Below are 26123 nucleotides of genomic sequence, written 5' to 3' on the forward strand. Positions count from 1 at the left end.
ATTCAACTCAGAAGACCGTGTCTTCACCTTATTCCCCTTGAGCTAAGGACACTTACTCCTCGCCCAATCACTCTGGTAAGTCTTCAAGGTAGATTTCCGAACCTTCACAGACTTCGTTCACCCGGCAATCCACAATGACTCTTGGATGCTCAGAACGCGACGCCTAACCAGCTGGAGGATACACAGTCCTCAAGTGTAATAAGTCTTCAGGTCACACAAACAGAAAGACTTCAGTGATGCCTAACACTCTTTGGCTCTGGGTGTTTGGGCTTTGTCCTCGCAAGGATTTCTCTCTCAAAGGCTTCGAGGTGGGTTGCTCTTAAAACGACAAAAGTCGTAAACTAACTCTGAGCAGCCACCAATTTATGGTGTAGGGGGTGGGCTATTTATAGCCACAAGGCAACCCGACCTGATATGTCCGAAATGACCCTGGGTCACTAAGGAACTGACACGTGTTCCAACGGTCAGATTTCAAACACACACGGCAACTTTACTTGGGCTACAAGCAAAGCTGACTCATCCAGCTCTGGATAAGATTTGCTCACATTGTCTTCGCTCGAAGACATAGGATTTGGGTTGAGCATCACTTCAGTCACTCTGACTTAGTTCACTTGGACCCCACTTAATAGTACGGTGGTTCCTATGACTCAACAAAGAAGAAAAGGAAACAGTGAAACAACTCAGTCTTGGTGCTCCATAGTCTTCACTCAATGTCTTCTCATGTCATAGACTTCAGTGTGAATATCTTCACACACCACCATTGTCTTCAATGTCTTCATACATTTTTAGGGGTCATCTCCAGTAGGTAAACCGAATCAATGAGGGACACTACCTGCGTTATCCTGCAATTCTCACAAACGCATTAGTCCCTCAACCAACTTTGTCGTCAATACTCCAAAACCAACTAGGGGTGGCACTAGATGCACTTACACAATTCCACTAATCCTAACCCTCCTCCCAAATCCATGGCGTCACAAATCTCCCCGATCGGCGGTGAGTACAAGGTTAGAACCATCACCGATGATGAGTTCGACGTCATCTACACCCATACTTCCGCGACGGTGAAAGGATGACTTTCTTGCTTCAGACGCATGTTAGAAAACTCACATGATGAGTGGGTCGATGGGCTAGATGTTGAGTACACCACAGTCCTGGGACAAGAGAAGGATCTAAAGGATGAAGAGAGGAAGAAGCCCGTCGTGATCCAGGTTTGCGTACATAACGTTTGCTTGGTCTACCACATATGCCATGCCGATGTTGAGTGCCAGGATTTTAAGAACTTCCTCGAGGACAAAACAGTCAAATTCGTTATTGTAGACTTTAAGAACGACAAAGAAGTCCTGCATCGGATAGGCCTCGTTGTAGGCAACCCCTTCGACCTCCAGAAGAATTGGCTGGTGCCCTCTCGTCAGCCCTCAATGCTGACCCTGGCAGGAGCCATGGTTCATCCTTCGTACTGCAAACTGGAGAAACCTCATTACACGTTTCATCGTCATGCATGGCAGCGGAATGTGCTAGATATAGACCACATCCAGTACGCTGCAATGGATGGATACCTTTGTTTCAATATCTACAAGGGTTGGATGAAGAGCAACAGCCAAGTTGGCGGTTCAAGCAAAGAAGTATCGGCAAAGAGGAAGAGGGACAAGGACGAAGTCGAGGACGTGGATGAGGACTCCGAGTAAGGTGGCAGTGTCGTTGCTCATGGCGGTTCTAAACTTCTAATGCAGTGTCTACCGGATTAGTTGCATAGTTTAATTTCAGGTGTGCTTAGTTTAATTTGAGGGGTGTGTTGTGCTGAGCCCCCAGCAGAACTATGTTATGTTTCTTCTCGTTACTTTAACTCTTCAGTATGTACATACTAGTACTAGTATTTCTTTAATAGAATTTAGCACCCCAATTAAGCACATACTAGCTTTTTTAATAGTACTATATGCATAATTTGGCGACGAGCGCTCTCTATATGTACCACCTTTTTTTTAAATTTCAATTTTTGCTCCATGGCGCAATCCATCGATAGTGGAGTACTACTGTACAAAAGTATACATTTTTTAAAAGGCTAGCATACTGTTCATCACATATATATATAGCCAGTTAAATTCTCAACCTAGAACGACGTGCATGCCATGTAGTAAACCAATCCGGAGGAAGTATAGTAAAAATGAGGTGATTTTACCCAACGATCGGCGGGGGAGCATGTCCTGTCATGCGGTCCCACATGTCATGATGTACCAAGGCGATGCGCGTGTCCCTCTTGAGGCAGAAGCAATACTAGTACGTGGTTTGAGATGATGTCCAACCGAAGTGTGAAATAATGGTTGCTTCATCCGTCTGGGAAGGTGCGGCATTGTGATTTGACGTCTCATTGATCATTACTAACATTGGGCCGGTACGAGTGGGGTGCGTCCCCCCTGTTGTTCTCCACTATTATTTCGTGCTTGACACGTCGACCCGGTTGCTATATGTCCCACATATCAGCGACAGGAAGTATAGAATTCATGAAAGGGAGCGTCGATGGAGGAGTATACTACAGAATTCATGAAAGGGAGCGACTTAGTTTTGGAAAAATCTGTTTTTACGGAGTACGTACCCACCAGGGTTTATAGGGCTCATCTAAAAAACATTCGTCTTACGGAGTAGTAGTACCATTACATGTTGGATTTCGAGGTGCGTTAGATCACCCGACGCAAGCAGTGTCAAGAGGAAACTAACCAATGCATGTACAAGTTCATGGAAATTTAGTGGTCATTCATGCATTCGTTCTAATTAATGCCTCGGTAAACATAACTTCTTGAGAAAAACGAGCATACTGTGCAAACTATGAAATTAATTCGACCACTCACCGTCTACCTTGGTTGGAGAGATTTTGAAATTGAGCCATAAACTGGAAAGGAGGGAGTAGTAACTTTTGTCTCGATTACTATTTGTGGCCTTGTATAGATGCAAAATGTATTTTTTATAGTGGCCTTTTATAAGTACATAGAGGGAGTACTAACCAAAGTATGTAGTAGGGACGAGGAGTAAACGGAGGGAGTAGTAAAATTTTCTCCTCGTGCTGCGAGCCACCACGCGCGCGGGCGAGGGAGCGGGCATAAAGGCGTACATTAGTACTCCAGCTTCACCTCATCCTGCGAGCCACCGCGCCCGTGGGCGGGGGAGACGGCGTACTAAGAAAGTTTCTCCTCGTTCTGCGAGTTGACGGGACACATCAAAAGTACTCCAGTGTATAGAGCCTTGCCTCTAAGGTAGGCCCCACATGGTTTGCCTCTTTTTTTAATTTAACATAACGCATCAAGTCGCAATTTGCTTGTTCACCCGTGGTAGACGATCCTCCCTCCACCAAGTGGACAACCAGTACACGTACCAAATTACCACGTGGGCTGCCTTTTTCGTACAGAAATGAGCTCCACCGTGTACCCGCACGGGTGTGGTTGGGAAAGAGACGGGAGTACGTGCGCCATGCGTGCACCTCTTCTTTTCGTGCACGTCCCCCACCTACGTGGGTGTGTGTGAGAGAGATACAAACCTAGACATAATGCGCCGTCCATCCCCATGCCTCCGCCCAGTCCGACCACCAGTCACCACCACGGCACCACGCCCCACTCCTACTCACCTTATCTCTCATATTTCTCCCTCCATTTTTATATACAAGGGGCCACTATCAAAATTACAATTTGCAGATATACAAGGCCACTAACACTAATCGATGCAATATTAATGGTGTTTGCCTCGTGGTACTAGCAAAGGAGGACATTAATTATCCCTTGCATGCATGCGGGAGTTTGTAAAAAAATGCATCTTGATGTTCCGTGCAATGCACGGGCATCTAGCTAGTCCATGAAAACAACACATGGCAAAATTCCACGGCGAACGAGGGATTTGAATCTGTTGGGAGGAGCTGTTTGGATCTTGCCCGAGGTAGCCAAAATATTGGCGATCCTTTTGTCCACCGGTGCCTTTGCCACCGATGAACGAGGAACGGCTCGGGTGCTCATGATGTCATGCATCCTCCAGCGCGCACATTGGAGACGAGCTCACACGGGCTGTGTTTTTTTGTCCCACAACGCCACCCGAGCCGCCCGCAGACTGACCGGCGACCCGCAAATTACGCCATCCAACCATAGGCGCACACATTATAATAGCAACTCAACCAACCGGACGAAATTCACGCAAACACGTAGACAAACTGATACTCATTCATGCAACCATCGGAGTATTTCATATAAACAACGACTGAAATGATATAAAATACCGGATTTTCACACAAACATGACGGATTTCATTACATTCAAATGAATTACGCGGTGCTAGTTCTGGACAGCACTAGTATATAATACATGGCCTAAATGGTCACCCGCCGATCGATTTGTGTTCCTCATGTCCGGTAGCACAATCACCGGACTGCCGGGAGCCCCGGAGGTATATGCTTCAGCACAAAGGACGGCTCGCTTCCCCACTGCCCAACTGATATCATTGGCTGGTGCCAAAGATGATGGTGGCCGGCACCGGTTCGAGTTCATCACCGGCCACTACATCACCATGGCCGGCACCGGCTCGAGTTCATCCTAACATTGACCTCTTCCGTGGATCCCATGCGGGGTCGACGAAGGTCCTCGCAACAAAAGGATCCGGCAAGACACCTGTTGTGTACGCCGGCGTCGCCTCCGCGGTGGCCTTCATGGGACCCAAGCGGCGGCGGCCTCCCGGGTTCTACTTCTCCTTGATGATGGCGGCGGATGCGGAGGCGCTGGCCACCGACTCGTCGCTCTACACGCACCTGGCTTTTGTCGCTGCTTGCATGGCGCGGCCGCCGGCATGGGAGTCTCGGCCACAGAAACGGGAGACGCGGTACGAGGCGGCGGCGTGGACGGAAGCAATGACGCCCGTGCGCCGCTCGTCGTTGAGCTGGCCTGGAGCGGCGAGTTGCTGAACCACACGCCGGCTTGGGGCGGCAACTGGCTCCGTCGGGCGAGGGGAGGGAGGTGGATCAGCGAGCTGCATGGCTCGTATCCGGCGGGCTACCCAGCCGGTTTGGATGCGGAATAACTACTCTTCGTAAGCCATTGTAAGAGTGGACAAAATGGTGGAGGAGATAGGGGAGCGGCGGAGGTGTGCGATTCTTGGCCGGCGTTTGGCCTCGTTTAAATAGGAGATTAAATAGACGACGGATGGGAGGAGCTCGGTCGGCGTTGCGTTTAACGCCGGCCCGGTCATGAACGGACGTGTGTCCAGAGTGGGTTTCCCGGCTTCCACACGGGCGGGTTTCATGGAGGCGTTTGAATGCGGCACGGAGGCATGTTCAGCCCGGCGTGCCGCGAGTGGCGCCCTCGACTCTGACCTAGGACACCGTGCCGTTCTTCCACTGACGTGTGGGCTCTTTGGGTGCATGGCCTGCATGTCAGTGACCCAACGTAGGCAGCGCACAGCAGAGGAACCTTTGGTGGGCCAGGGCGGTCAGAAGCGGGCATTTCATAAACCGATGATTGTTCATTGAGTGTGACGTCATCTTTTTCATGTAGTTAAGCGTTTGTCTTGCGTCATGTGCTGTGTGCATGCAGGCGTGCGAGTGTTGCCTGCGTGCAAGGGTGCGTTTCAGTGTTGCATGCATGGGTGCGTACGTGCAAGGGTGCGTTTCAGTGTTGCATGCATGGGTGCGTACGTGCGTGTGTTCGTGAGTGCATGTGTACATGTCAGTGTTGCACGCCAGCATGCGTGTGTGTGTACGTTATGTGTACGTGTCAGTGTTGCATGCCTACATGCGTGCGTGTCTTGCGTGCGTGCATGTGTACGTGCGGGGTGAGGCTACACGTCAGTCGACTGACTTTTTCATCTCTGACCATTAGATTTTCCAGCCGTTGGATACGAAATCAAGGGCCTCCAGTTTATCATCAAACTCCAACCCCCTCCCCCGAGCCGCCAGCCACCACCGGCCGAACCGCCCGCCCCGAAACCACTCCCCACTGCCGGTCCGTTGCCGCACCTTCGAGAGAGTGGGCCAGCATATATGATCTTGAGATTTTACGAAGTCACCATAGGTGCCTCGTAGTCGAGTGGAACGTCTCCTCCCACTGAACGTACATCACCAGAAAATACTGAAATTAACACAAGATAAATGCGAGCACCAGGACTTTAACCTTGGTGGGCTCGAGAAACCACTGTCCTCAAACCATCCAACCACATGTTGGTTAGCACGACAAAATGTATGTGGTGACCGTTATGAGCTTATTCTGAAGTCCAGTGACCATATCGTGCTTTCGCTTCAAATACAATGACCGTAAGTGTCGTCAACAAAATACGGAGCACGCATCAAATGCAAAGTCCGTCAGTGTCATCAACAAAATATGGAGACGTATCGTGAGCTAGATACCGTTGTACTATTGTATATGCTTATTTTCTTAGTGGCCAATTGCGTGTGTGGTGTGGTGGGCACATCATTTCTAGTTGTGGTGGGTTAACATGAAGACTCATGGGTCGGTTCCATCCTGCGCCCCATATAGGTTGGACCAAGACGTGTTATACGGAGACCCATGTGGAGGACTCGGCGTACAACACGAAGCTACCAGAGTCGCGGAGGACTCTATCCCCACTGGTGATAAGCCGACTATATATGATTTGTAACCCTAGGCCCTTAGTATGTTATACAAGCTTGGGGGCTAGTTCGTCGATAGTATACACACACGCACAATGCCTGGTATTCACGTGTACTTTGTACACACCCCTAACACTAATATACAGTACCAGGAGTAGGCTCTTTCTTCAACTGCAAGGGTCCGATCCGAACTAGGGTAAAACTTTGCCTCGTATTACCATCCAGCCTAACAGCCAGGGATATCCTACTGAATGATATGATGAAATCATATCTGCCAACTACTATTAGAGAGGTGTGTCGGGGGGGCAATGTGTGCGAGAGAGGCCTAAAGATAATGTGCGTGCGGGAGACACATAGGCACATATATGTGCGTATATAGGGCTAGTAGAGACCGTGCATGTGTATATATGCATGTGAGAGAAATAGTGTTTTCCAACTGAGATTAGTGAAAAGAGTGGTACATAGTAGCCAGAAAGAGAGATAGAGAAACAGAGAGAGCATGTGCGTGAGACACCCCGACACCCTGAGAGAGATTGTCAGCATGTGTGAAAGAGAAATGCCGATGCATATAAAGTGTGTGCACTTATGCGTTAGATAGAGAGATATCTACGTGTAAAAGGCGGTTCTACGCATTAAATTAAAATATAAATGGCATTATTATTTTTGGATGAGATCATGAATTTTGCAAAATTGCGTATGGACAAAAATCGGTCTATCAGACACCCATACTCTATTGAATTCTAGCATGTGCATGTGTTTATTTCATATTATCGATCCATAGAGTGAGAGCGGTTTGAAATACAGGCAATGGATGCTTTTGCAATTCATATATAAACATTAATTAGTGCACTCCATGTTGTTAGTGTGAAGCGCTTTATACATTTGTCACTTGCATGGATACATTCCAAATTGCTAGCTACGAAATAAAATACATGTCGAATTCAACATAAAGGGGGTTTCGAAGATTCGAATTCATAGGAAGTGCATTCATCTATTTGAACCCGAGATAATGGCATTTGTAAATCAGATGTAAAAGGGGGATCAATCTTTGTTGTGAGTTTGAACATGGTATATATATATTCATACGCATATCTAACTTTTTTTTGCAACTAAGGAGATTATACCTGGAACCATGCATGAACTGAGGTAAGTTGCATATTTTTTAATATATACTCGGGTACAATGTATATTAAAATGTACCCCCTCCATTCCAAAATAATCGTAGCTTTAGGATTTTCAAGAGTAAGGATTTGTGAAGTTTGACAAATCCTGAAAGTTCAATTCAAGAGAACCGAAAACGTTAATGCTTCTGCTCCCAAATATTGAACGAAGCGCCAAATAGGCCTCTGGTCACCCGAAACCGCACGAGACTAATGTTTTGGTGGTAGGAAATTACCGTCCTGACTCTGGCCCGTGTAGCCTATCGGCCCAATTCCAAAGGTCTAAACTGGGGTAGGTTTGTAACTTCACCAAGACACCAGTCTCAACCGCCTCCGAGAAGCATTCATACGCCGTGGGCGCCTAAACACCCATGCGCTCGATCGAAATCTATCCCACACACATTTGGGACACCTGACATGACTGTCCTACCCCCAACCCGCAATATGTCCGAAATTTTAGATGGGGGCAAAGTTTGTAACTTTCCCCAGATTTCAAACAAGCGCGTCTCAAACCGAAACATTGTTCCCCCTTAGTTCCCCGCCTCCCTCTGTTTTCCCATTCATACTCCGTGGGCGCGAAAACGCCCTCTCCACCAGCCGTGAAACCCCAACCTCCTCCGTCCTCCACCCCATAGCGGCCAATCCACCGCCGCCCTCCTCCATCACGTCGGAGCCGGTACCCCGACGTCGTCGTCCAACGCAACCGCAACCGCAACGCCCTCAAGGACTTAGCAGCTAAAGCCGAGGCAAAGTTGCCTCCACGACGCCGACGCCGACGTGTGCCGTACCAGAACCACTCCGACCACGCCATCCTGCCTCACTGTTGCGGCTCCACTGTCGCAACCGTCCACTGCACCGGAGATGTTCCCGCTACGCCGTTATTCGCCGCCTCGGATCTGCTTCCCGCCGCCGACAGATGGCCACCGCACCACACTCAACAACTTGGCCATGGGTTCGTCCAAGGCTGCACCGTCCTCCACAACTTCTGGTTTCCGGCGAATAACAAGATCGTCGGAAAAACAGAAGGAGGACACAGCACTGCCAGCAGAAAGAGGTACTCCTCTTCCCTTATTCGTGCAAATGTTACGTCTCCGCTCACACTGTATTCATCCCACGAAAGAAACTAGTTGAGCACTTCTTACTGCATCTTCTTCGTGATACTAAATGCACAAGGTTTCCTCCCTTTTACTATTTCACCTTTGTTAGAGGTCAGTAGCCCGCTTGGATTTCAATTCAGGGTCAGTCGAACCGCAATTAAAAGAAGCAGCACCCGCTTAGGCGCGTGGAGCACCTAGTCCGCCTGTTCCCCGGGGAAGCGGCGCATCGGTGTCTATCATAGGGGTGTGGGGCGCAGGAGCTGCTTGCGCCCGATCTGGAGTTCGGCGGGGCTTGAATGGATGGCCGAGGGGGCGGTGCCAAGCACGGCGGTGCAGTGAGGTCGAGGGGAGGGCGTAGGCAGGGGAGGAATATTGGGCCGGTGGTCGCTGGGGTTTTGAGGAAGATTGTCAACACTGACTGGCTGGACGTAGATGAAGGCGATCTCCCCGTTCTTTGTACATCGGACGGTGCAGAAAAAATGGACTGACCTATTTGCTTTCAGTCGACTGTTATTTTCATAGAATCCTGTAGTAATTGAGTGTGCCATGCATGTTGTAGAGCTATCATATGTCTCCCATCATTTATTTCTCACCGACCTGCTATCTGCTACCTTTACACTATACTAATTGTGCACACACTTCACCCATACTCACACTATTGTTTTTTTATGCATGGGTATTTCAGACTCTGACGCAGTGTTGATGAATGCAGAAAAGAAAAGACAGAAGTCTCTCTAGTGTAATTCGAAGATAAGAAGTAAGCGTTTCAACGCTCTAATGGGTGCAGTGTCAGCAGTTGGAGACAGTAAAAGTAGCTCTGCAGTTGATAATCTCAATTGCCACACACAACCATCCCAGGTGCTTGCTTTAACTTCGCGCTGTCAAATGTGGTTGCATGTTGCATATGGTGTCTAGCTTGTATTGCTTCCAATTTGGTTAAATTGCATCTGCTTACTTTACACATTATACCTTTGATAATGACATGCCTTCCTGTTTTTGATACATACTACATATGTCTATTAACCATGTTCGTACATCAAACTAATGCTCTTTTGTATCCCTCGTCAATCACTTATGATGAGACAGTCACCCGGGTGGGTTACTGTGAGACGCCCTACTCGTTTAAAGAGTGCAGTGTCATCCTCCCCACATGATTCTCAAGAAATAGCAAGGCTAAATGATGATAGTCAACATAGCTCTCTAGTTGATCACCGCAAATTCCCCACACCACCATCGCAGGTGCTTGCACTTACTTGGCAGTGTGATATATGGTTGCATGTTGCATATGGTGTCTACCTTGTAATGCTTCTAATTAGGGTAAATTGCATCTGCTTAGTTAACACATTATACCTGTGAATATGACATGCCTTCCTGTTTTTGGTACATACTACGTCTTTCTATTAACCATGTTCTTACATCAAACTACTTCTCTTGTGTATCCCTCATCAATGCTCCTAATTTGTTAAATTGCATCTCCTTAGCTTACACATTATACATGTGAATATGACACGCCTTCCTGTTTTTGGTACATATTACATCTGCCTATCACACCATGTTCTTACATCAAACTACTGTTCTTGTGTATCCTGTGTCTATCGCTTATGATAAGACAGTCACGCGCGTGGGTTAATATTAGACGCAATACTCTTATAAAGAATGCAATTTCATCCTCTCCACATGATTCTCAAGAAACAGCAAGCCTAAATGAAGATATTGAACGTTGCTCTGTACCTGAAGACAGCACTTCCCCTACACCACCATCACAGGTGCTTGCTCCAACTTCGCAGTGTGATATGTGGTTGCATGTTGCATACAATGTCTAGCTTGTAATGCTTCAAATTAGGGTAAATTGCATCTGCTTAGTTTACACACTATACCTGTGAATATGACATGCCTTCCTATTTTTGGTACACACTACATCTATGTGTTAACCTTGTTCTTACATGAAACTACCTCTCTTCTATATCCTGCATCAATTACTTACGATGAGTCACCTTTATTCGTTGCATATTGCATATTATTTCTAGCATGTTGCCATGTATTGCTTCTAATTTGGTCAAATACATTTGTTAGGGCACCCTTTTAATTTGGCAGAGTGATATTGGTTTCATCTTTCCTATGGTTTCTAGCTTGCATCGATTCTAACAAGTTCAAGCACCTTGTGTTTAGTTTACACTTATACATCATACATGTCGATATGTCACGCCGTCCTGTTTTTCATACATATTCCATCCTCCTATCATGCGGCTGCCTTACATGGAAGTAGTGTTCGTCAGTATCATGCATCAATAAGTTCTGAAGCGCAAATTTTATTCCTTTTTCTTGTGGGTTTGACTTGACAAGGCAAAATCAAGAAAGAGGAAGGAAAAGAGTAAGGAAGGCGATGATGGTGGTCCTCTGCAGCAACGTAAACGGAGCATCTGTACCGATTCTCCTTGTACTGATAGTGCATTACATGGTCCAAGTCTCCGCTCCCCTACTCCACCATCCAAGGTGCTTGCTCTAACTTGGCAGTGTGATATCTGGTTGCATGTTGCATATGGTGTCTAGCTCGTATTGCTCCTAATTAGTGTAAGCTGCATCTGCTTAGCTTACACATGATACATGTGAATATGACACGCTTTCCTGTTTTTGGTACATACTATATCTGTCTATCACACCATGTTCTTACATGAAACTACTCTTCTTGTGTATCCTGCATCAGTCACTTATGATGGGACACCTTTAAGTTGGCAGTGTGATATTGGTTTGCGTCTTGAATATGATTTCTAGCATGTATTGCATCTAGTTTGATGAACGCCACCTATGACGAGACAGTTTTAACTTGGCAGAGTGATACTGATTGCACCTTCCATATGGTGGCTTGCAGTGTTTCTAATTTGTTGAAGTGCCTTCTACTTAGTTACCACATCATAGGTGTGAATATGTCAAGCCGTCCATTTTTTCGTACATATTCCATCCTCGTATCATGACTTTGCCTTTCATCAGAGTAGTGTTCATCAGTATCATGCATGAATGAGTTCTGAAGAGCGAATGATATTCCTTTTTCTTGTCGATATGACCTCACAATGCAAAATCAATGAAGCTGAAGGAAATTGGCAAGGCATTGAATGATGGTGGTCCTTCCGAGCAACTGAAACGGAGGTTCTCTACAGATTCTACTGCGCCATCCTCCCAACAAGATTCGCAAGACAACGCAAGGCTAGACAGTCAACGTAGTTGTGTAGATGATGAGCACATCTCCCCTACTCCACCATCAGAGGTGCTTGCTCTAACTTGGCACTATTATATGTGGTTCCATGTTGCGTATGATGTCTAGCTTGTATTGCTTCTAACTTTGTTGAATTGCATCTGCTTACTTTACACATAATGCCTGTGAATATGACATGTGTTTCTGTTTCTACATCAGACTACTATTCTTGCATATCCCGCATCAGTCACTTAAGGCACCTTTAAGTTGCCACTGTGATATTGGTTGTGTCTTGCATATGATTTCTAGCATATACTGCTTCTAATTTGTTGAAACGCCATATAGTTTGAATTTGGCAGAGTGATATTGGTTGCATCTTTCATATGGTGTCTAGCTTGCAGTGCTTCTAATTTGTTGAAATGCCTTCTGCTTAGTTACCACATCATAGGTGTGAATATGTCACACCATCCTGTTTTTCATACATATTCCATCCTCACATCATGTGTTTGCCTTTCATACGAGTAGTGTTCGTCAGTATCATGCATGAATGAGTTCTGAAGAGCGAATTTTATTCCTTTTTCTTATCGGTTTGACTTCACAATGCAAAATCATTATAGCTGAAGGAAATTAGTCTGGCAGTGGATGATGATGGTCCTTCGGAGCAACTCAAACAGGGGGTCTCTACAGATTCTACTCCTCCATCCTCCCAACAAGATTCGCAAGACAACACAAGGCTGGACAGTCAACGTAGCTGTGTAGATGATGAGCACATCTCCCCTACTCCACCATCACAGGTGCTTGCTCCAACTTGACACTATTATATGTGGTTGCAAGTTGCGTATGATGTCTAGCTTGTATTGATTCTAACTTGAATTGCATCTGCTTACTTTACACATAATGCCTGTGAATATGACACGTGTTCCTGTTTCTAGAACATACGTGTACACGATGAGCACATCTCCCCTACTCCACCATCACAGGTGCTTGCTCTTACTTGGAACTGTTATACGTGGTTGCGTTTTCCGTATGATGTCTAGTTTGTATTGCTTCTGAATATGTTGAATTGCATCTGCGTAGCTTACAACTTATACCTTTAACGATCACTTACCCATAAGACACATTTAACTTGGGACTGTGATGTAGGTTGCATCTTGCATTGTCTTCTAACTTGTACTGCTTCTAATTTCTTGAAATGGCACTTACGACGAGACACTTTTTACCTGATAAAGTGATATTGGTTGCATGTTTATATGGTGCCTAGCTTTCATTTCTTCTAATTTTGTTGAAATGCCTTCCGCTTACTGTTTTTTCATACATATTCCATCCTCCTATCATACGTGTGAATATGACACGCTGTCTTTTTTTTGTATATATTACATCCTCCTGCGCTTGCCTTACATCAAAGTAGTGTTCGTCTGTATCATGCATCAACCAGTTATGCAGAGCTAATTTTATTCATCTTCTTGTGGTTTTGACTTCATAAGGCAATATCAGAAAATAGGAAGGAAAAGAGTAAGTTAGGGGATGTTGGTGGTACTCCGCACCGACGCAAACAGAGACTCTCTAGATTTGCCACTGCTACTGCTAATGAAGTTGAAGTCCCAAGTCTACATGATGAGTTCATCTCCCGCACTCCACCATCGCAGGTGCTTGCTCTAAGTTGACAGTGTGATAATTGATTTCATGTTGCATATGTTGTCTAGCCTGTATTTCTTCTATTTTGATTAAATTGCACCTGCTGAGTTTATACGTTATACATGTGCATATGACATGGCTTTCTGTGTCTAGAATACACTGCATCTATCTATCATACCATGTTCTTACATCAAAGTACTGCTGTTGTGTATCCCGCATCAGTAACTCATGATTGGATGCTTTTAACATGGTAGTTTGATACTGGTTGCATCTTGCATTGATTTCTGTGTTGTACTGCTTCTAATTTTTCGAATTGCCACTTATGACAAGACACTTTTAACTTGGCAGAGTAATATTGGTTGCATCTTTCATATGGTGTCTAGCTTGCATTACTTCTATTTTCTTGAAAATCCTTCTGCTTAGTTTGCACATCGTAGATGTGAATATGTCATGTTGTCCTGTTTTTCTTACATATTCCATCCTCATACGGTTGTCTTACATCAAAGTATTGCTTGTCTGTATCATGCATCAATGAGTTCTGAAGAGTGATTTTATTCTTTTGTGTTGTGGGTACAGCTTGACATGGCAAAGTCAAAAAAGAGCAAGGAAAATAATATAATAGGGAGTGTTGTTACTCGTCGGGTGAAACGGAAAAGGCTCTGCCATCGAGATTCTGCTGGTACTTATAGTGCAGTAGAAGGTCTAAGTCCACCGGCTAAATCTACAAAACAGTATCACTTGCTCCACCAGCTGCAGCATCCGCTTCAACTGTACCAACATCTCAACCAGTTACTCGTTCGTTTGCTCCGAAACTGGTCAGTTCCCAAGCTGCCTTCACACCTAACACTACTTCCGAAGCACTGTTGACACAACAGGACTTGGCAAAATCAGATGAACCTCATGAGCATCAACACCAAGACGGTACCTGACCGAGTCAAGTTGCAGTTGCATGCTCCTTTATATGTACTCTCACAGTTTGATGTACACTAACACTTTTCATATTCGTTGTTGAACTAGCACCATGGCGCAAGCGGAAACAGACATCAGGGATAATGCTTGACAGATTAACAAAATCTAAAGGAGGAAGAATGGAGATCCATTTTGAGGCGGGTTTAAAAAGGCCACGTGATGCTACAGAGTCAGCCAAGTTAGTATCAGAGGCAGCCGTTGCCGTTGCCGTTTGATGTGTATCCTCCCAACATGGATCCAGTACAGGATTGAGAAAGACAATACCCAGTTTAACACCTTCCTTGACCATTTATCTGTAAGTAATGTTATTCATCGCAATTAGTAATATTGTTTTTCTCTGTCCCATACTTTCTAGCTTCCTCCTAATAAGACTCACATTCTTTTTTCAACAGATGAGGTTCAAGTTGGATCCGAAAGATGATGCAACTAAACAAGCATGCACTCATGTTTTTCAGTCTGCTCTGCGACAGTATCGGTACCACCTTAGGAAATCTCACTTTAAAGGCAAGGCTAACAATGAATTCGCCCAAACATCTCCAGAGGAATATATTACAGACGAAGACTGGACAGCCCTCGTTAAACACTGGTCTGATCCAAAGTATCAGGTAGGCTATATGTATTTGATCAGACCACATATTGAACTTGTATTTATGTATGTGCCTAACAAGTGTATCTTCTTCTAGGCTAACTGTTTGAAGAACAAAACCAACCGTTCTAAAGTGAGATTCCAATAGACAACAGGATCTCGTAGCTATATTGCACACTGCGACGCTCTTGTAAATAGCTGCTACTTCCTTCTTTTTTTGTGCCATATTATCATATCTATATTGACTTGTTCCAAATATAGCGAAAAGCCCGTGCGGACGAAAAAGAACCTGAACCGAATGCAGTGCAAATCTTCAAGGATTGCCACACCAGCAAGATGAAGGGCATGAGCACACCAGTTCAAGCCTCTGTTGTAAGTCCTTACTCCTCCTACCTTGAACTGATTGGTACTGTGATGTGTTCATTTAATTACTTGGTTTGCAGCTAATGTCAGTTACTCTGTTCACTTTTATACACAATTGTCTTAACGTATCATTTCACCTTACATGGTTTAAAAGAGATGAAGGATATTCTTTTGATCTTGATCTGTAATCTAGTTGTTATGTTCACGTGCGCACACAATGATAAAATAGCCTGCTTGTTTTATATCTGTTTGCCCATGATATGAATGATGTCATACTATGTTTATCCTACTTTAAATCATGTCTCTTTATCCTTAGATGTCAACGAATGTGAGGAAATAGACAATACAGTAGGCATGTTACATGGACATATGTTCCGAAAGTGATTTTATTATGTAGTTGGCACTACAATACATGCTAATGTATTACAGTAGTTCACCAAAATAAGTTATGTATAACCATTTAACCTACTTTGTTTGTTTTTGTCTCATTAGTAACTCACTGGTACACTAATCTACAAGTTCAAATTTTCAGAAAGCTTTGAAACAAATGATTGAACAGCCACAACCACCTGAAGGTGACGAGGCTACTACAGACACAATGTCACCTCTTGCTGCAGTGCGTCAGTATCTCTCCACTAACAGTGCAAAAAACACCTTCCTGCGTAATTCTGGGTTGGTTGTCAAGGTAACCTTGTCCAAATCGCCTACTAAACAAAATCTTCCTGCTAGACAGAGTGATATATCTGTGCTCCAAACACAAGTCCAATCCCTAATGGACGTTGTTTCGGAAACAAGAATAGTGGTTGAGAAATGCGGTCAAGATATGAATGGTTTTGAAACCAGACTATCAGACATTCACTTCGTTATTGAAGAGCAATGGCGAAAAAAGGTGAAGATCGTGCTGCTCCATCAGATTCTAAAGCCTGAAACATTAGCACTCAAGTCAAATGATTTGTGCTTTTATACATCTGATGGTGCTTTTATCTAGAAGGACTGTAAACTTTATGCCAACAGGCCTTTTGTTGTATGATTGGAATTTAATTTGTTGTGATACAACATTTATAATGCTGCCACAGGCTGCAGTAATTATGATGCTATTTTTGTATAGTGTAGGTTTATCTTAATAATGTATTCGGACGAAAGCTTCATAGGAGCCCAACATGCCAACATTCGTCGGGCCCATTTCAATTGGGCTAAAAACGATTACGGGCCAAAATTGGCATTTAAATCTAACAATTACTTACCACCTTATTTTAAAAGATATTTAGAAGAACACAAAAGAGATGTTTCAGGACATACTCTCTATAGATATCAACACCCGCAACTATAAGTGACTGGTGTAAGGTAGCAAGATACTGTGGCATGTTGGCTGCCAGCATCAGCTCCACACCACTGTCGTCTTTAAAGCGTTCAACAGTTGTAGAAATTGAATTTTCTTTCTGCAAATAACAAATAACAGTTGAGACCAAATATAACATATTCAGTTATCAAATAAGCTCATTAAACTCAAAGAAACAGAACAGGCTAACTTACGGTTGTAACGTTCTTGTGACTAAGGACATGTACTGGATAATCTCTAGATAGACGAAATGCAGAAAATTTGGTCTTTGAATATTCCTCCTTCCTTTCCGCCGCCGCCTTAAAAACATCTTCAAACACAGGAACCTTATCCAAACTTGTTTCAAATTCATTGGGGGCCATTGCCTGATTTATGCATGTGTTCCACTTATTCAATTCATCTCCCAGAAGTCCGTCATGTTTTCTCTTAAGGAGAATAGCAAATATTAGTCTGTCAAAGGACTCCATCAAACATACATGAGTCTCCAGAACTAACCGGTCATGCGGAAGTAAGACTGCTATTTGCAATGATTTTAATACCGTAAAAAGATTATCAAAGTAGGGAGGGTAAATTGAGACAAGCTTAGCAGTCTTGTTGGAAAAGTTCTTCTGAATGAAGAGAATGAGCTCATTCACATCCAGTTGCATGGATGGACCTTCCAAATTAGACACTGCGGCCTTTGAAATTCGCACCAATCCATTGACTACTCTGAAATGTTCATCCCAGTTTATTGTACCATTCCAAGACTTGCGCTTGGCAAAGGTATACGTGAATGCACAAATTAAAGATCTAATAAACAAGCAACCCGCTCTTGCTAACTCCAAGGAATACTGGCCATCAGGCATTCTCACCACAACCATCATCTTATTTTTGTTGTCTGCCACATATTTCGTAAATGATCTGCAGTTTAAGTGAATTGATACTAAGGAATTAAAATAGAGAAAGCACACTATTGAAAGTGTAACAGCAATGCCAAAATGATAAACTAAATGAAGAAATAGAGATTAGTGGTACTTACATTCCACCTCGGATCCTTCCTGAAAGCTTGATGGTGCAATTGTTTAACACACCATAAGATCTCAGTGTATGATCGGGGTGTGTAACTTTCAGCCATACCAGAAATACATATCAGCAAAATAATTCCTTGTTCTAGTTCGAAGTGTGTTCATCATGAGCTTCGAGGGTTCATCCAACTTCACCTGCAGTGATAAGGTTGGGCCCCCATGCCTAATGAAAACCTGCAGGATGTCATCATGATTTTTGTTCTATTAGTAAGTTGACAAAAAAACATACTCCCTCCGTCCGGAAATACTTGTCAGAGAAATGGATGTATATAGACATATTTTAGTTCTAGATACATCCATTTTTATGCATTTCTTCGACAAGTTTTTTCGGACGGAGGGAGTACTTTAGATCTCTACTGGGTTAATCAGGCTTTTTGATGGCTTACATTTATTTCATCTAACAGGTTAATACCATTTGTCCCTGAATCAGACTCCACTGCATGCCCATCTCCATTTTTTGAGTTCGAGGAGCCACAATCATGTGAAAATGAACAAGAGTTGCCATTTTTACAACCCTGATCATAAGGAACAACACAACAGAAACATGTTAATTCATGCCCATCTAGTTCTTAGATTATACGCATGCAGTTCAATAGAACACAGACAGCTCAATACAAACTTTTCTTAAAGAAGTGCAAGCTGGCATACAGTGTTAATGGCACTTACTGTGTTCTAAGAAAATTCATTGGACTGGTTATATCAACACTGTTTTGTTCATAGTCTCACGAATGAGTTGCCGTGAATTAATTGATAGGTTATAATAAGTCAAAACATTAAACTCAAAGGAAAAACGCATGTGCACACTCACACATATGCTGCAATACTAATAACATAACCCTGCCAATTATGAATTGTAATGCAAGTGACATCAGCAAACGAAATGAGAAGAAAAAAAACTTCTGCAATATGGTACCTGTAATGTAAGGAAGAACTTGCATACTGGTTTGGGGACACGAGACGATTGGGAAGGACACGTAACATCATCATCTGTTGAAAAGAAACAGTTAACCAAAATCAGTATTGCTTAAATTATTTCTTGGAAAGCATTTGCAGTATGCAATTTTAGTAGTAGTTCACCACACAAATTTTGTTTTTCAAAAAGAACTGCTTGGCTTACTAGGCTACTCATTCTACTATTTCAGAAAGAATATATGCATCTTACATGTATTCAAAGTAATATAGGAGTATAAACTACAGTAAATAGTGCAGTAGCAAGAAATGCAATAATATATTCATACATAAGTACTCTACATCATTCCTCCATTCTATGTCGACTGATCATGAAGTCGGAAAAGACTCAAAAAGGGTAAACGGAAGTTGTTAAATGAAACTAGACAAGGAAACTTCAGAAAAGAAGAGTCTCCAACAAAATAAAATGAAGAGCAAATCTAGTCTATGAACCTTTTAAGTAAAATCGCAATCCCAGAAGATTGACTATTAGAAAGTCTCAGCTTCTACCACAAACAAGGAGAAGGAAATTCGTCAAAGAAGAGGCATTAGAAAGTCTCAGCTTCTGACATTAGACGAATAGAGCAACTAGGTTGTTCTTATGTTTAATAGCTGCTTCATTATGCTCATTCATGACTATATATCTTTTGTTACAGTAATGGCAACTCGACCAAATAAACGGTGAAGGAGCTGGCACGTACAAGCATTCTCATAATATTACAAAACAAAAACATTCTAATACCTTGCAGTGTAGTGCTACAAACAAAGAGGGAAAGATAACGGATTTCAGGAAGTCACACGCTTAATCAAGTGACAATTTCAAATAGAAACAGTAGTTCCCCTGACAAAATTCAGTTAGAATTTTGCATATATAGTGAAGCGGAGGAGAGTCCTTAGTAACATAGATGTAGTACTCCGTACTTTTTCCCCCCGAAGAAATGTAGTACCATGTCTAACAGCTGATTCACTATATATCCTACTTTCTCAGCCCATTGCAAGTCTAAAAACAAAAATAGCAGGGGGTCACTATAATACCTAGTACTACATACAAGTAACAGAGAACGATGCTATTCAAAAAGTTAAACACAGAGTTTCTTCAGTCTTGAAGCTGAACCTTACCCAACTCCCTAGGAACCACAATAAACTCATGGATGGAATACCTGATGTAGTCTTTGCCTTTGCATAGTGCTTGGCGGAATAAATTATTGGAATTTTTAAATCAGTACAGCTTGTACTGGTATCTAAGTTAAAGTTCAATGGATGTGTCTAAACCATCTAACACCAGGCAATTAATTTTAGGAAAAAAATACATGTACTCCTATAAGAGGCATGTTATGACGAAGGAATAAAAAATCATTATAAATTTGGAATCCTTGGGCAATAGCAACCGTTGATTCTAGCGGTACTAGCTGGAGTATAAGACTCAACAATTCTGTCGATGGCATATTGTAGTGTATATGGGGCTACAGTGTTGATTACAATGTCTTGCATTTATTGAGAAAAAATATACTATGGCATGTAGTAAAGCTGTGTAAACATCACTTGCACCTCTTAGCAGGCACATGACAGAAAAAAAAAGTATGTGTAGCAGTTTACGATCTTACTCCATCCGTTCACAAATATAAGATGTTTTGGATATTTCATCAATACGGCTTGCATATGGACTGAAATGAGTGAACACGCTGAAACATGTCTATATACATCCAATTCAGAAAAAAGTTAGAACATCGTATACGTATTTGTGAACAGAGGAAGTACTACTTCAAATGGAAGCCCAGAGCAAGCATATAGACCTATATGTCCAGTGCCTAAGATAATGAAGCTTAAAATGTAGTATATTGAAACGTTGGACATATGCTAAGGCAAAATTGGCATTTTTAACTAGCATTAGCCATCGTTCAGCAATTGGTGACTCTGGTGAATCATAAAACCTCTCCACACAAGACCACTAGAACATTGAAACTCGAAGTGCTTTACTCTAAAAGCCCCAATATGAGAAGCCCATTACACTTATCAAACATAAGCCCTCCCTGCAGCATTAACAAAAACAAGGTAAACTAACATATCCTGGAAGTTGGACGCTCGCATATGTTCTCTCCGACAAAAAACTGAGATGTTAGAAAATCAGACACCACGTCATACATCATACACCTCTGATCTCTCACAATGTTACACACCAAACACAACATTTCCAATCACTAACAAGAATGTACAATCAAAGAACGTAGACGGCAGAATTACGATTATTACCTGAACAGGGAGTCCGTGGCAGCTGCCAAGCATGAACGAAACGGGTGCCCACGTGCTGGCTAGGTGGGGCAACCAGCTCGTAGACCTCACACTCCACAACCTTGCGAGCACGCACGTCCACGCCGAGCAGGTGCTCGTCCAGAAAGAAGTAGACCACGTCGGGGTTCGTAGGGTGGATGAGCGCAAGCACGGGGATCTTCCTGGGCAGACCAATCGCCTTGTAGCTTGCGTCGTCCCAGATCTCTGTAAAGGTGGCCTCATACTCCAGCGTCCACTCCGTGGAGTCCGGATCGGCGAGCGTCCAGACGCCGATCTGAGCAGAGCCGCCGCTGTTACGGTTGCTGTACATGTCGACGAACCGCAGCTTGCCGCCGCTGACAGCCACGCAGCGGTACTTGTCGAGCAGTCCCCAAGCTTCCCTCGATTTGAGCGCCTTGCCCTCCGGAAGCGGGACGACCCTCAGCACCGGCGCGTCGGCGAAGGGGTCGCACGTGAGGAGGCACCAGGAGAGGTCGACCCACCAAAGCCTCCCGGAGTGCGAGACCACGCCATTGGGGCTCAAGGGGCGGGATGGAAGCGGGTAGCGGACGTCCTTGGTGACCCATTCCCCGGCTTCAGAGGAGAAGCAGAGGAGGTCGGCACGGTCGCCGCCGAGGATCATCTGGAGCTCAGCGACCATGTAGTGGCCGGCGTCGGCTGGGGAGGCGATGAGGCCGAGGTGGCCCGGGTGCATGATGTACTCGGGATTGGGAAGCGGGAGGGCGGACGCGGATTTGGCGTCGAGGACGAAGTATCCCGCGACGTTTGGGCGCCAGCAGGACTCCCGGCGGCTGGGGAGGTCGATGACGGTGGGGCCCTTGGCGGGGCCTTGGTCGGCATGGAGGAGGAGGAGGCCGGAGGCGTCGACGGCGCGGACGGAAGGGAAGCTTCTGGAGGTGGTGCGGCCCGGGAAGATGCGCGGGGGGATGGTGAGGATCGCAACGCGCGGTGGCTCCGGCAGCGCGAGGGAGAGGTCGGCGCCCGGAGGGAGGTCGGCGTCGGCAGCCAGCACCCGCGGCACGCTGCCCAGGATGGCCCACGACGGCGAGGCGGAAGCCATCTCGGCACTCGGCTTGGAGCGGTGGCGGGTGGCGACGGAGGGAAGCAGTGGTGGGTAGGGAAGCCGGGGACGGGGTGGTGGCAGGCTAGGGTTTTAGGAGTTGGGGTAGGGGGAGGGTGGATGGGATTTGGGTTGTTCGTACTACGAGTTTGAATGCTTTCGCATCGCGTAGACCGCGACGGTAATGGAGGATGGACAAAGCGGAGGACGAGGCGTTCGACCAACCGTCTTTCGCGGAAAACTTTTTGCTATGGGGATGGAAGGGGACGGAGCGGCTGATGAAACGGGAAGAGATAGGCAGTACTGCAGCGCAGCGCAGAGCAGAGCTGGCAGCCTTTGACCGGCGCGGCCGAGTGCTCGTAGCGTTCGCGTCCATGTAAAGCAACGTCCATCGATGCACTCAAACTATCATCGAGGGGATCCAACGCCCCCTCTCTCTCTCAACATCAAACTCTTGTCTCTCGATGAAAACCTTGTGTGTGATGATGTGCCTGGCCGTGGAGTCATTACTTCGTTCATAACATTGCCTTGGAGTCAAATCTTGTGATAGGAGCACCTTATCATCATGAGCCGGTAACGGCAAATTTTCGTGTTTTGACCCTTTTCAGATAGTTTAACCAATTCTGACCCGGTTCAAAAAAAATATCATGTTTTAACCCTTTTTCTTACCGCCACACAGCTTGGCGATAGGTATGCATAGGCTACCGCTAGTAACCGCGGCGGTAGCTGACTAATCCACGTCAGCAGCCAACTAACGGCCGTCGTGAGCTCCGCTCGACCCTACTGCCACAGGATTCGGCGGTAAGATGTGAGACCCTACCGTCGGACTGTCTGGCAGTAGGGTTGAGGCACATATAAGGCCTGGTGCCGGCTCGCCCTCCCCCTCTCCATCTCTCCCTACCCCGTCGCCCTCTCTGTTCTTACTCTCTCTGGTGCCCTCCATTGTCCCCCTCGGATCTCTTTCGTTTCTTCATCATTCTTGCGGATCGAGATGGCTCCGAAACGAGTAAAGTAAGTTCCTTCGATTCATCCAATTAGTTTTTCTCAAATAGCTTTCGATTTGATGCATTATTTGATTCAAGCCCACCCTAGTTCATGTTAAAAAATAATCTTGATATGATGCTTATTGAAGGAATGAACTTATAGGTTTGTTTTGATGTGATGAACTTTGTGATATGAATCAACCATATGAACCTTTGTGATGAATCTTGATGTATATTTACTTATTTTTGAACTACATGATGAACCCTAGTTCGTGTTAAAAAAATCTTGAAATGCTTACTAAAGGAATGAACTCATAGGTTTGTTTTGATGTGATGAACCTTTGTGATATGAATCAACCATATGAACCTTTGTGATGAATCTTGATATGTTTTTACTTATTTTTGAACTACATGATGAACCCTAGTTCATGTTACATCTTGATATGCTTATTGAAGGAATGAACTCATGTGCTTATTGAAGGAACGAACTACATGATGTGATGAACCTGTGTGACCAACCATATGCATATAGTGGATGTTGGAGAAAGATTGTATGTATTTACTTATTTTTTACAAACTAAAGAAATGAATGAATAATGCTAAAACAATCTTTGAATGAATGAATGAATCATGCTTATGAGAATCATGTTTACAAATGAATGAATAAAAATTGTTACAAATGTGTGTTTAATTATGCTTATGCTATTTCAATTATGCTTATGCTTATATTTATGTAATTTTATTTAGGAGGCCACCTCTTGTGGACAACATCGGCACTAAGTATACCATGCTTGACCCTGCGTCCAACAAGGGTCATCGTGCCTGTTTCATTAAGAATGGAGTGGTAATTACCATTCTAAAACCAAATCTCTCGAATTGATGAAAACAAGTTGCTAATTATTTGGTTCTTCATTTTGACAGAGGCTCCCGCCACTGTGGATGAGGGGTCACAAGACGACCGTTAAAATGAAGTACAACGACCAGTACACACCGTTCTACAGGAGAGCCCGACTGTTGGGTTTCATCCTACAGTTCAAGCGTAAGCCGCCGCCGCTCGTCCACTCAACTCTCACAGCTTTGATCGACCGGTGGCAGCCAGAGACGCATAGTTTCCATCTTCCATGTGGGGAGATGACGGTGACCCTCTAGGATTGGGGGATGATTACGACCCTACCACTCAAGGGTCGTGATATCATTGGACGAGTGGAGGGGAAGAACTGGCATGATAGGGTTATCGGCCTCATGGGCGACTGCCCCCCCCCCCTGCTAAGGGTAAACGGACTTCAGGCGTACTGCTGCCCTGGCACCTGAAGTACCGGAGCAAGTGGCCGGAAGGTGCCGAACCCCGGGTGGTGGAGTAGTACGCCAGGGCCTACCTATGGTATCTTCTCACAGAGGTCGTGTTTCCAAACTGCTTTGGGGACAATGCCCTATGGATGTATCTCGACTTCCTAAAGGACTGGATGCAGGGTACAACTGGGGGTCCGCCGGCCTTGCCTACCTATACCGTTTGGTAAGAGAATATCACATTGTTTCAAATATCATGGACGTATGCTGCTTTAGATTATGTCATCTTATCATCTATACTAGTTTTGTAGCTTGACGACGCAACCCGGAGGGTGGAAGATACGTCCGGTATGTGTGGATGTGTCTGGGGCCTTTGCATTTGGATATGGGAGTGAATCCCAGTGGGGCGTCCGAAGAAGCTGTGCCAGCATGAATGGACTGACTATGGCAAAGATGACAAAGACGATTGATACCCGACCGTCGCATACGCTTGGGACATGGTTGGTGTCTACACGGGCACATCCAATGCTTTGTACAAGGTCTTCACCAATGAGCTTGATGCTCTGGCGGATTTCCGGGTATAAGAACTAGATTTTGAATATTTTTGACTACACTTTCACATGAGCTTACCATCTTTTGGTACTAGGTTTTGGCGGCCGTATGATGAACGAGCATGGGGGTTCAAGTTGAACGTGATGTGCACGCAAGACCGGCTTCTCTGGCGGTGCATTGTGTTGGGAAACATAGCATGCAATTTTAAAAAATTTCCTACACTCATGCAAGATCTATCTAGGAGATGCATAGCAACGAGAAGGGGAGAGTGTGTCCACGTACCCACGTAGGCCGAAAGCGGAAGCAGTAGCCTAACGCGGTTGATGTAGTCAAACGTCTTCTCAATTCAACCGATCAAGCACCGAACGTACGACACCTCCGAGTTCTGCACATGTTTAGCTTGATGACGTCCCTCGAACTCTTGATCCACCAAAGTGTCGAGGGAGAGTTTCGTCAGCACGACGGCGTGGTGACGGTGATGGTGAAGTGATCAATGCAGGGCTTCACCTAAGCACTACGTGAATATGACCAGAGGCGTAAACTGTGGAGGGGGGCTCCGCACACGGCTTGGAACAATTGATGTGTGTTATAGGTTCCCCCCACCCCTGTATATAAAGGAGGGAGAGGGGAGGAGGCCGGCCCTAGGCGCGCCCCAAGTAGGAGGAGTCCTACTTGGGCTCCTAGTAGGATTTATCAAGTTTGTTGTTTAACCTTCAATAAGGACCGGCCGCAGTCAAGTTTGATTCAACTAAAGTTGGAGAAACAGACACCCGCCAGCCACCTTTATGCAAAACTAGTTGCATGTCTGTTGGTGGAACTGGTCTCATGAGCGTGGTCATGTAAGGTTGGTTCGGGCCGCTTCACCTAACAATACCGCTGAATCAAAATAAGACGTTGGTGGTAAGCAGTATGACGATCACCGCCCACAACTCTTTGTGTTCTACTCGTGCATATCATCTACGCATAGACCTGGCTCGGATGCCACTATTGGGAGACATAGCATACAATTTCA

At 44.9% G+C, this 26123-nt stretch overlaps 2 protein-coding genes across 3 annotated transcripts; both read right to left on the reverse strand.

Moving 5' to 3' along the window:
- Positions 1-16461: 16461 nt before the first annotated feature.
- On the reverse strand, positions 16462-17807 carry LOC119275590. Of its 2 annotated transcripts, XM_037556460.1 has the most exons (3): positions 17123-17807; positions 16889-17028; positions 16462-16512 (listed from the first exon to the last, which is right to left on the reverse strand). In XM_037556460.1, exons 1-3 carry the CDS (start codon positions 17789-17791, stop codon positions 16506-16508), a joined length of 816 nt encoding a protein of 271 aa, XP_037412357.1. In that variant the 5' UTR covers positions 17792-17807; the 3' UTR covers positions 16462-16505. The 2 variants fall into 2 exon arrangements, with proteins under 2 accessions (XP_037412357.1, XP_037412356.1); XM_037556459.1 differs by lacking the exon at positions 16462-16512 and having other exon boundaries at positions 16789-17028.
- On the reverse strand, positions 17696-22519 carry LOC119275589. The gene is made up of 5 exons (XM_037556458.1): positions 21191-22519; positions 18906-18979; positions 18379-18507; positions 17947-18166; positions 17696-17828 (listed from the first exon to the last, which is right to left on the reverse strand). Exons 1-4 carry the CDS (start codon positions 22287-22289, stop codon positions 18035-18037), a joined length of 1434 nt encoding a protein of 477 aa, XP_037412355.1. The 5' UTR covers positions 22290-22519; the 3' UTR covers positions 17696-17828; positions 17947-18034.
- Positions 22520-26123: the final 3604 nt, after the last annotated feature.

This window comes from Triticum dicoccoides, chromosome 3B (genome assembly GCF_002162155.2).
Source record: "Triticum dicoccoides isolate Atlit2015 ecotype Zavitan chromosome 3B, WEW_v2.0, whole genome shotgun sequence".
Lineage (NCBI taxonomy): Eukaryota > Viridiplantae > Streptophyta > Magnoliopsida > Poales > Poaceae > Triticum > Triticum dicoccoides.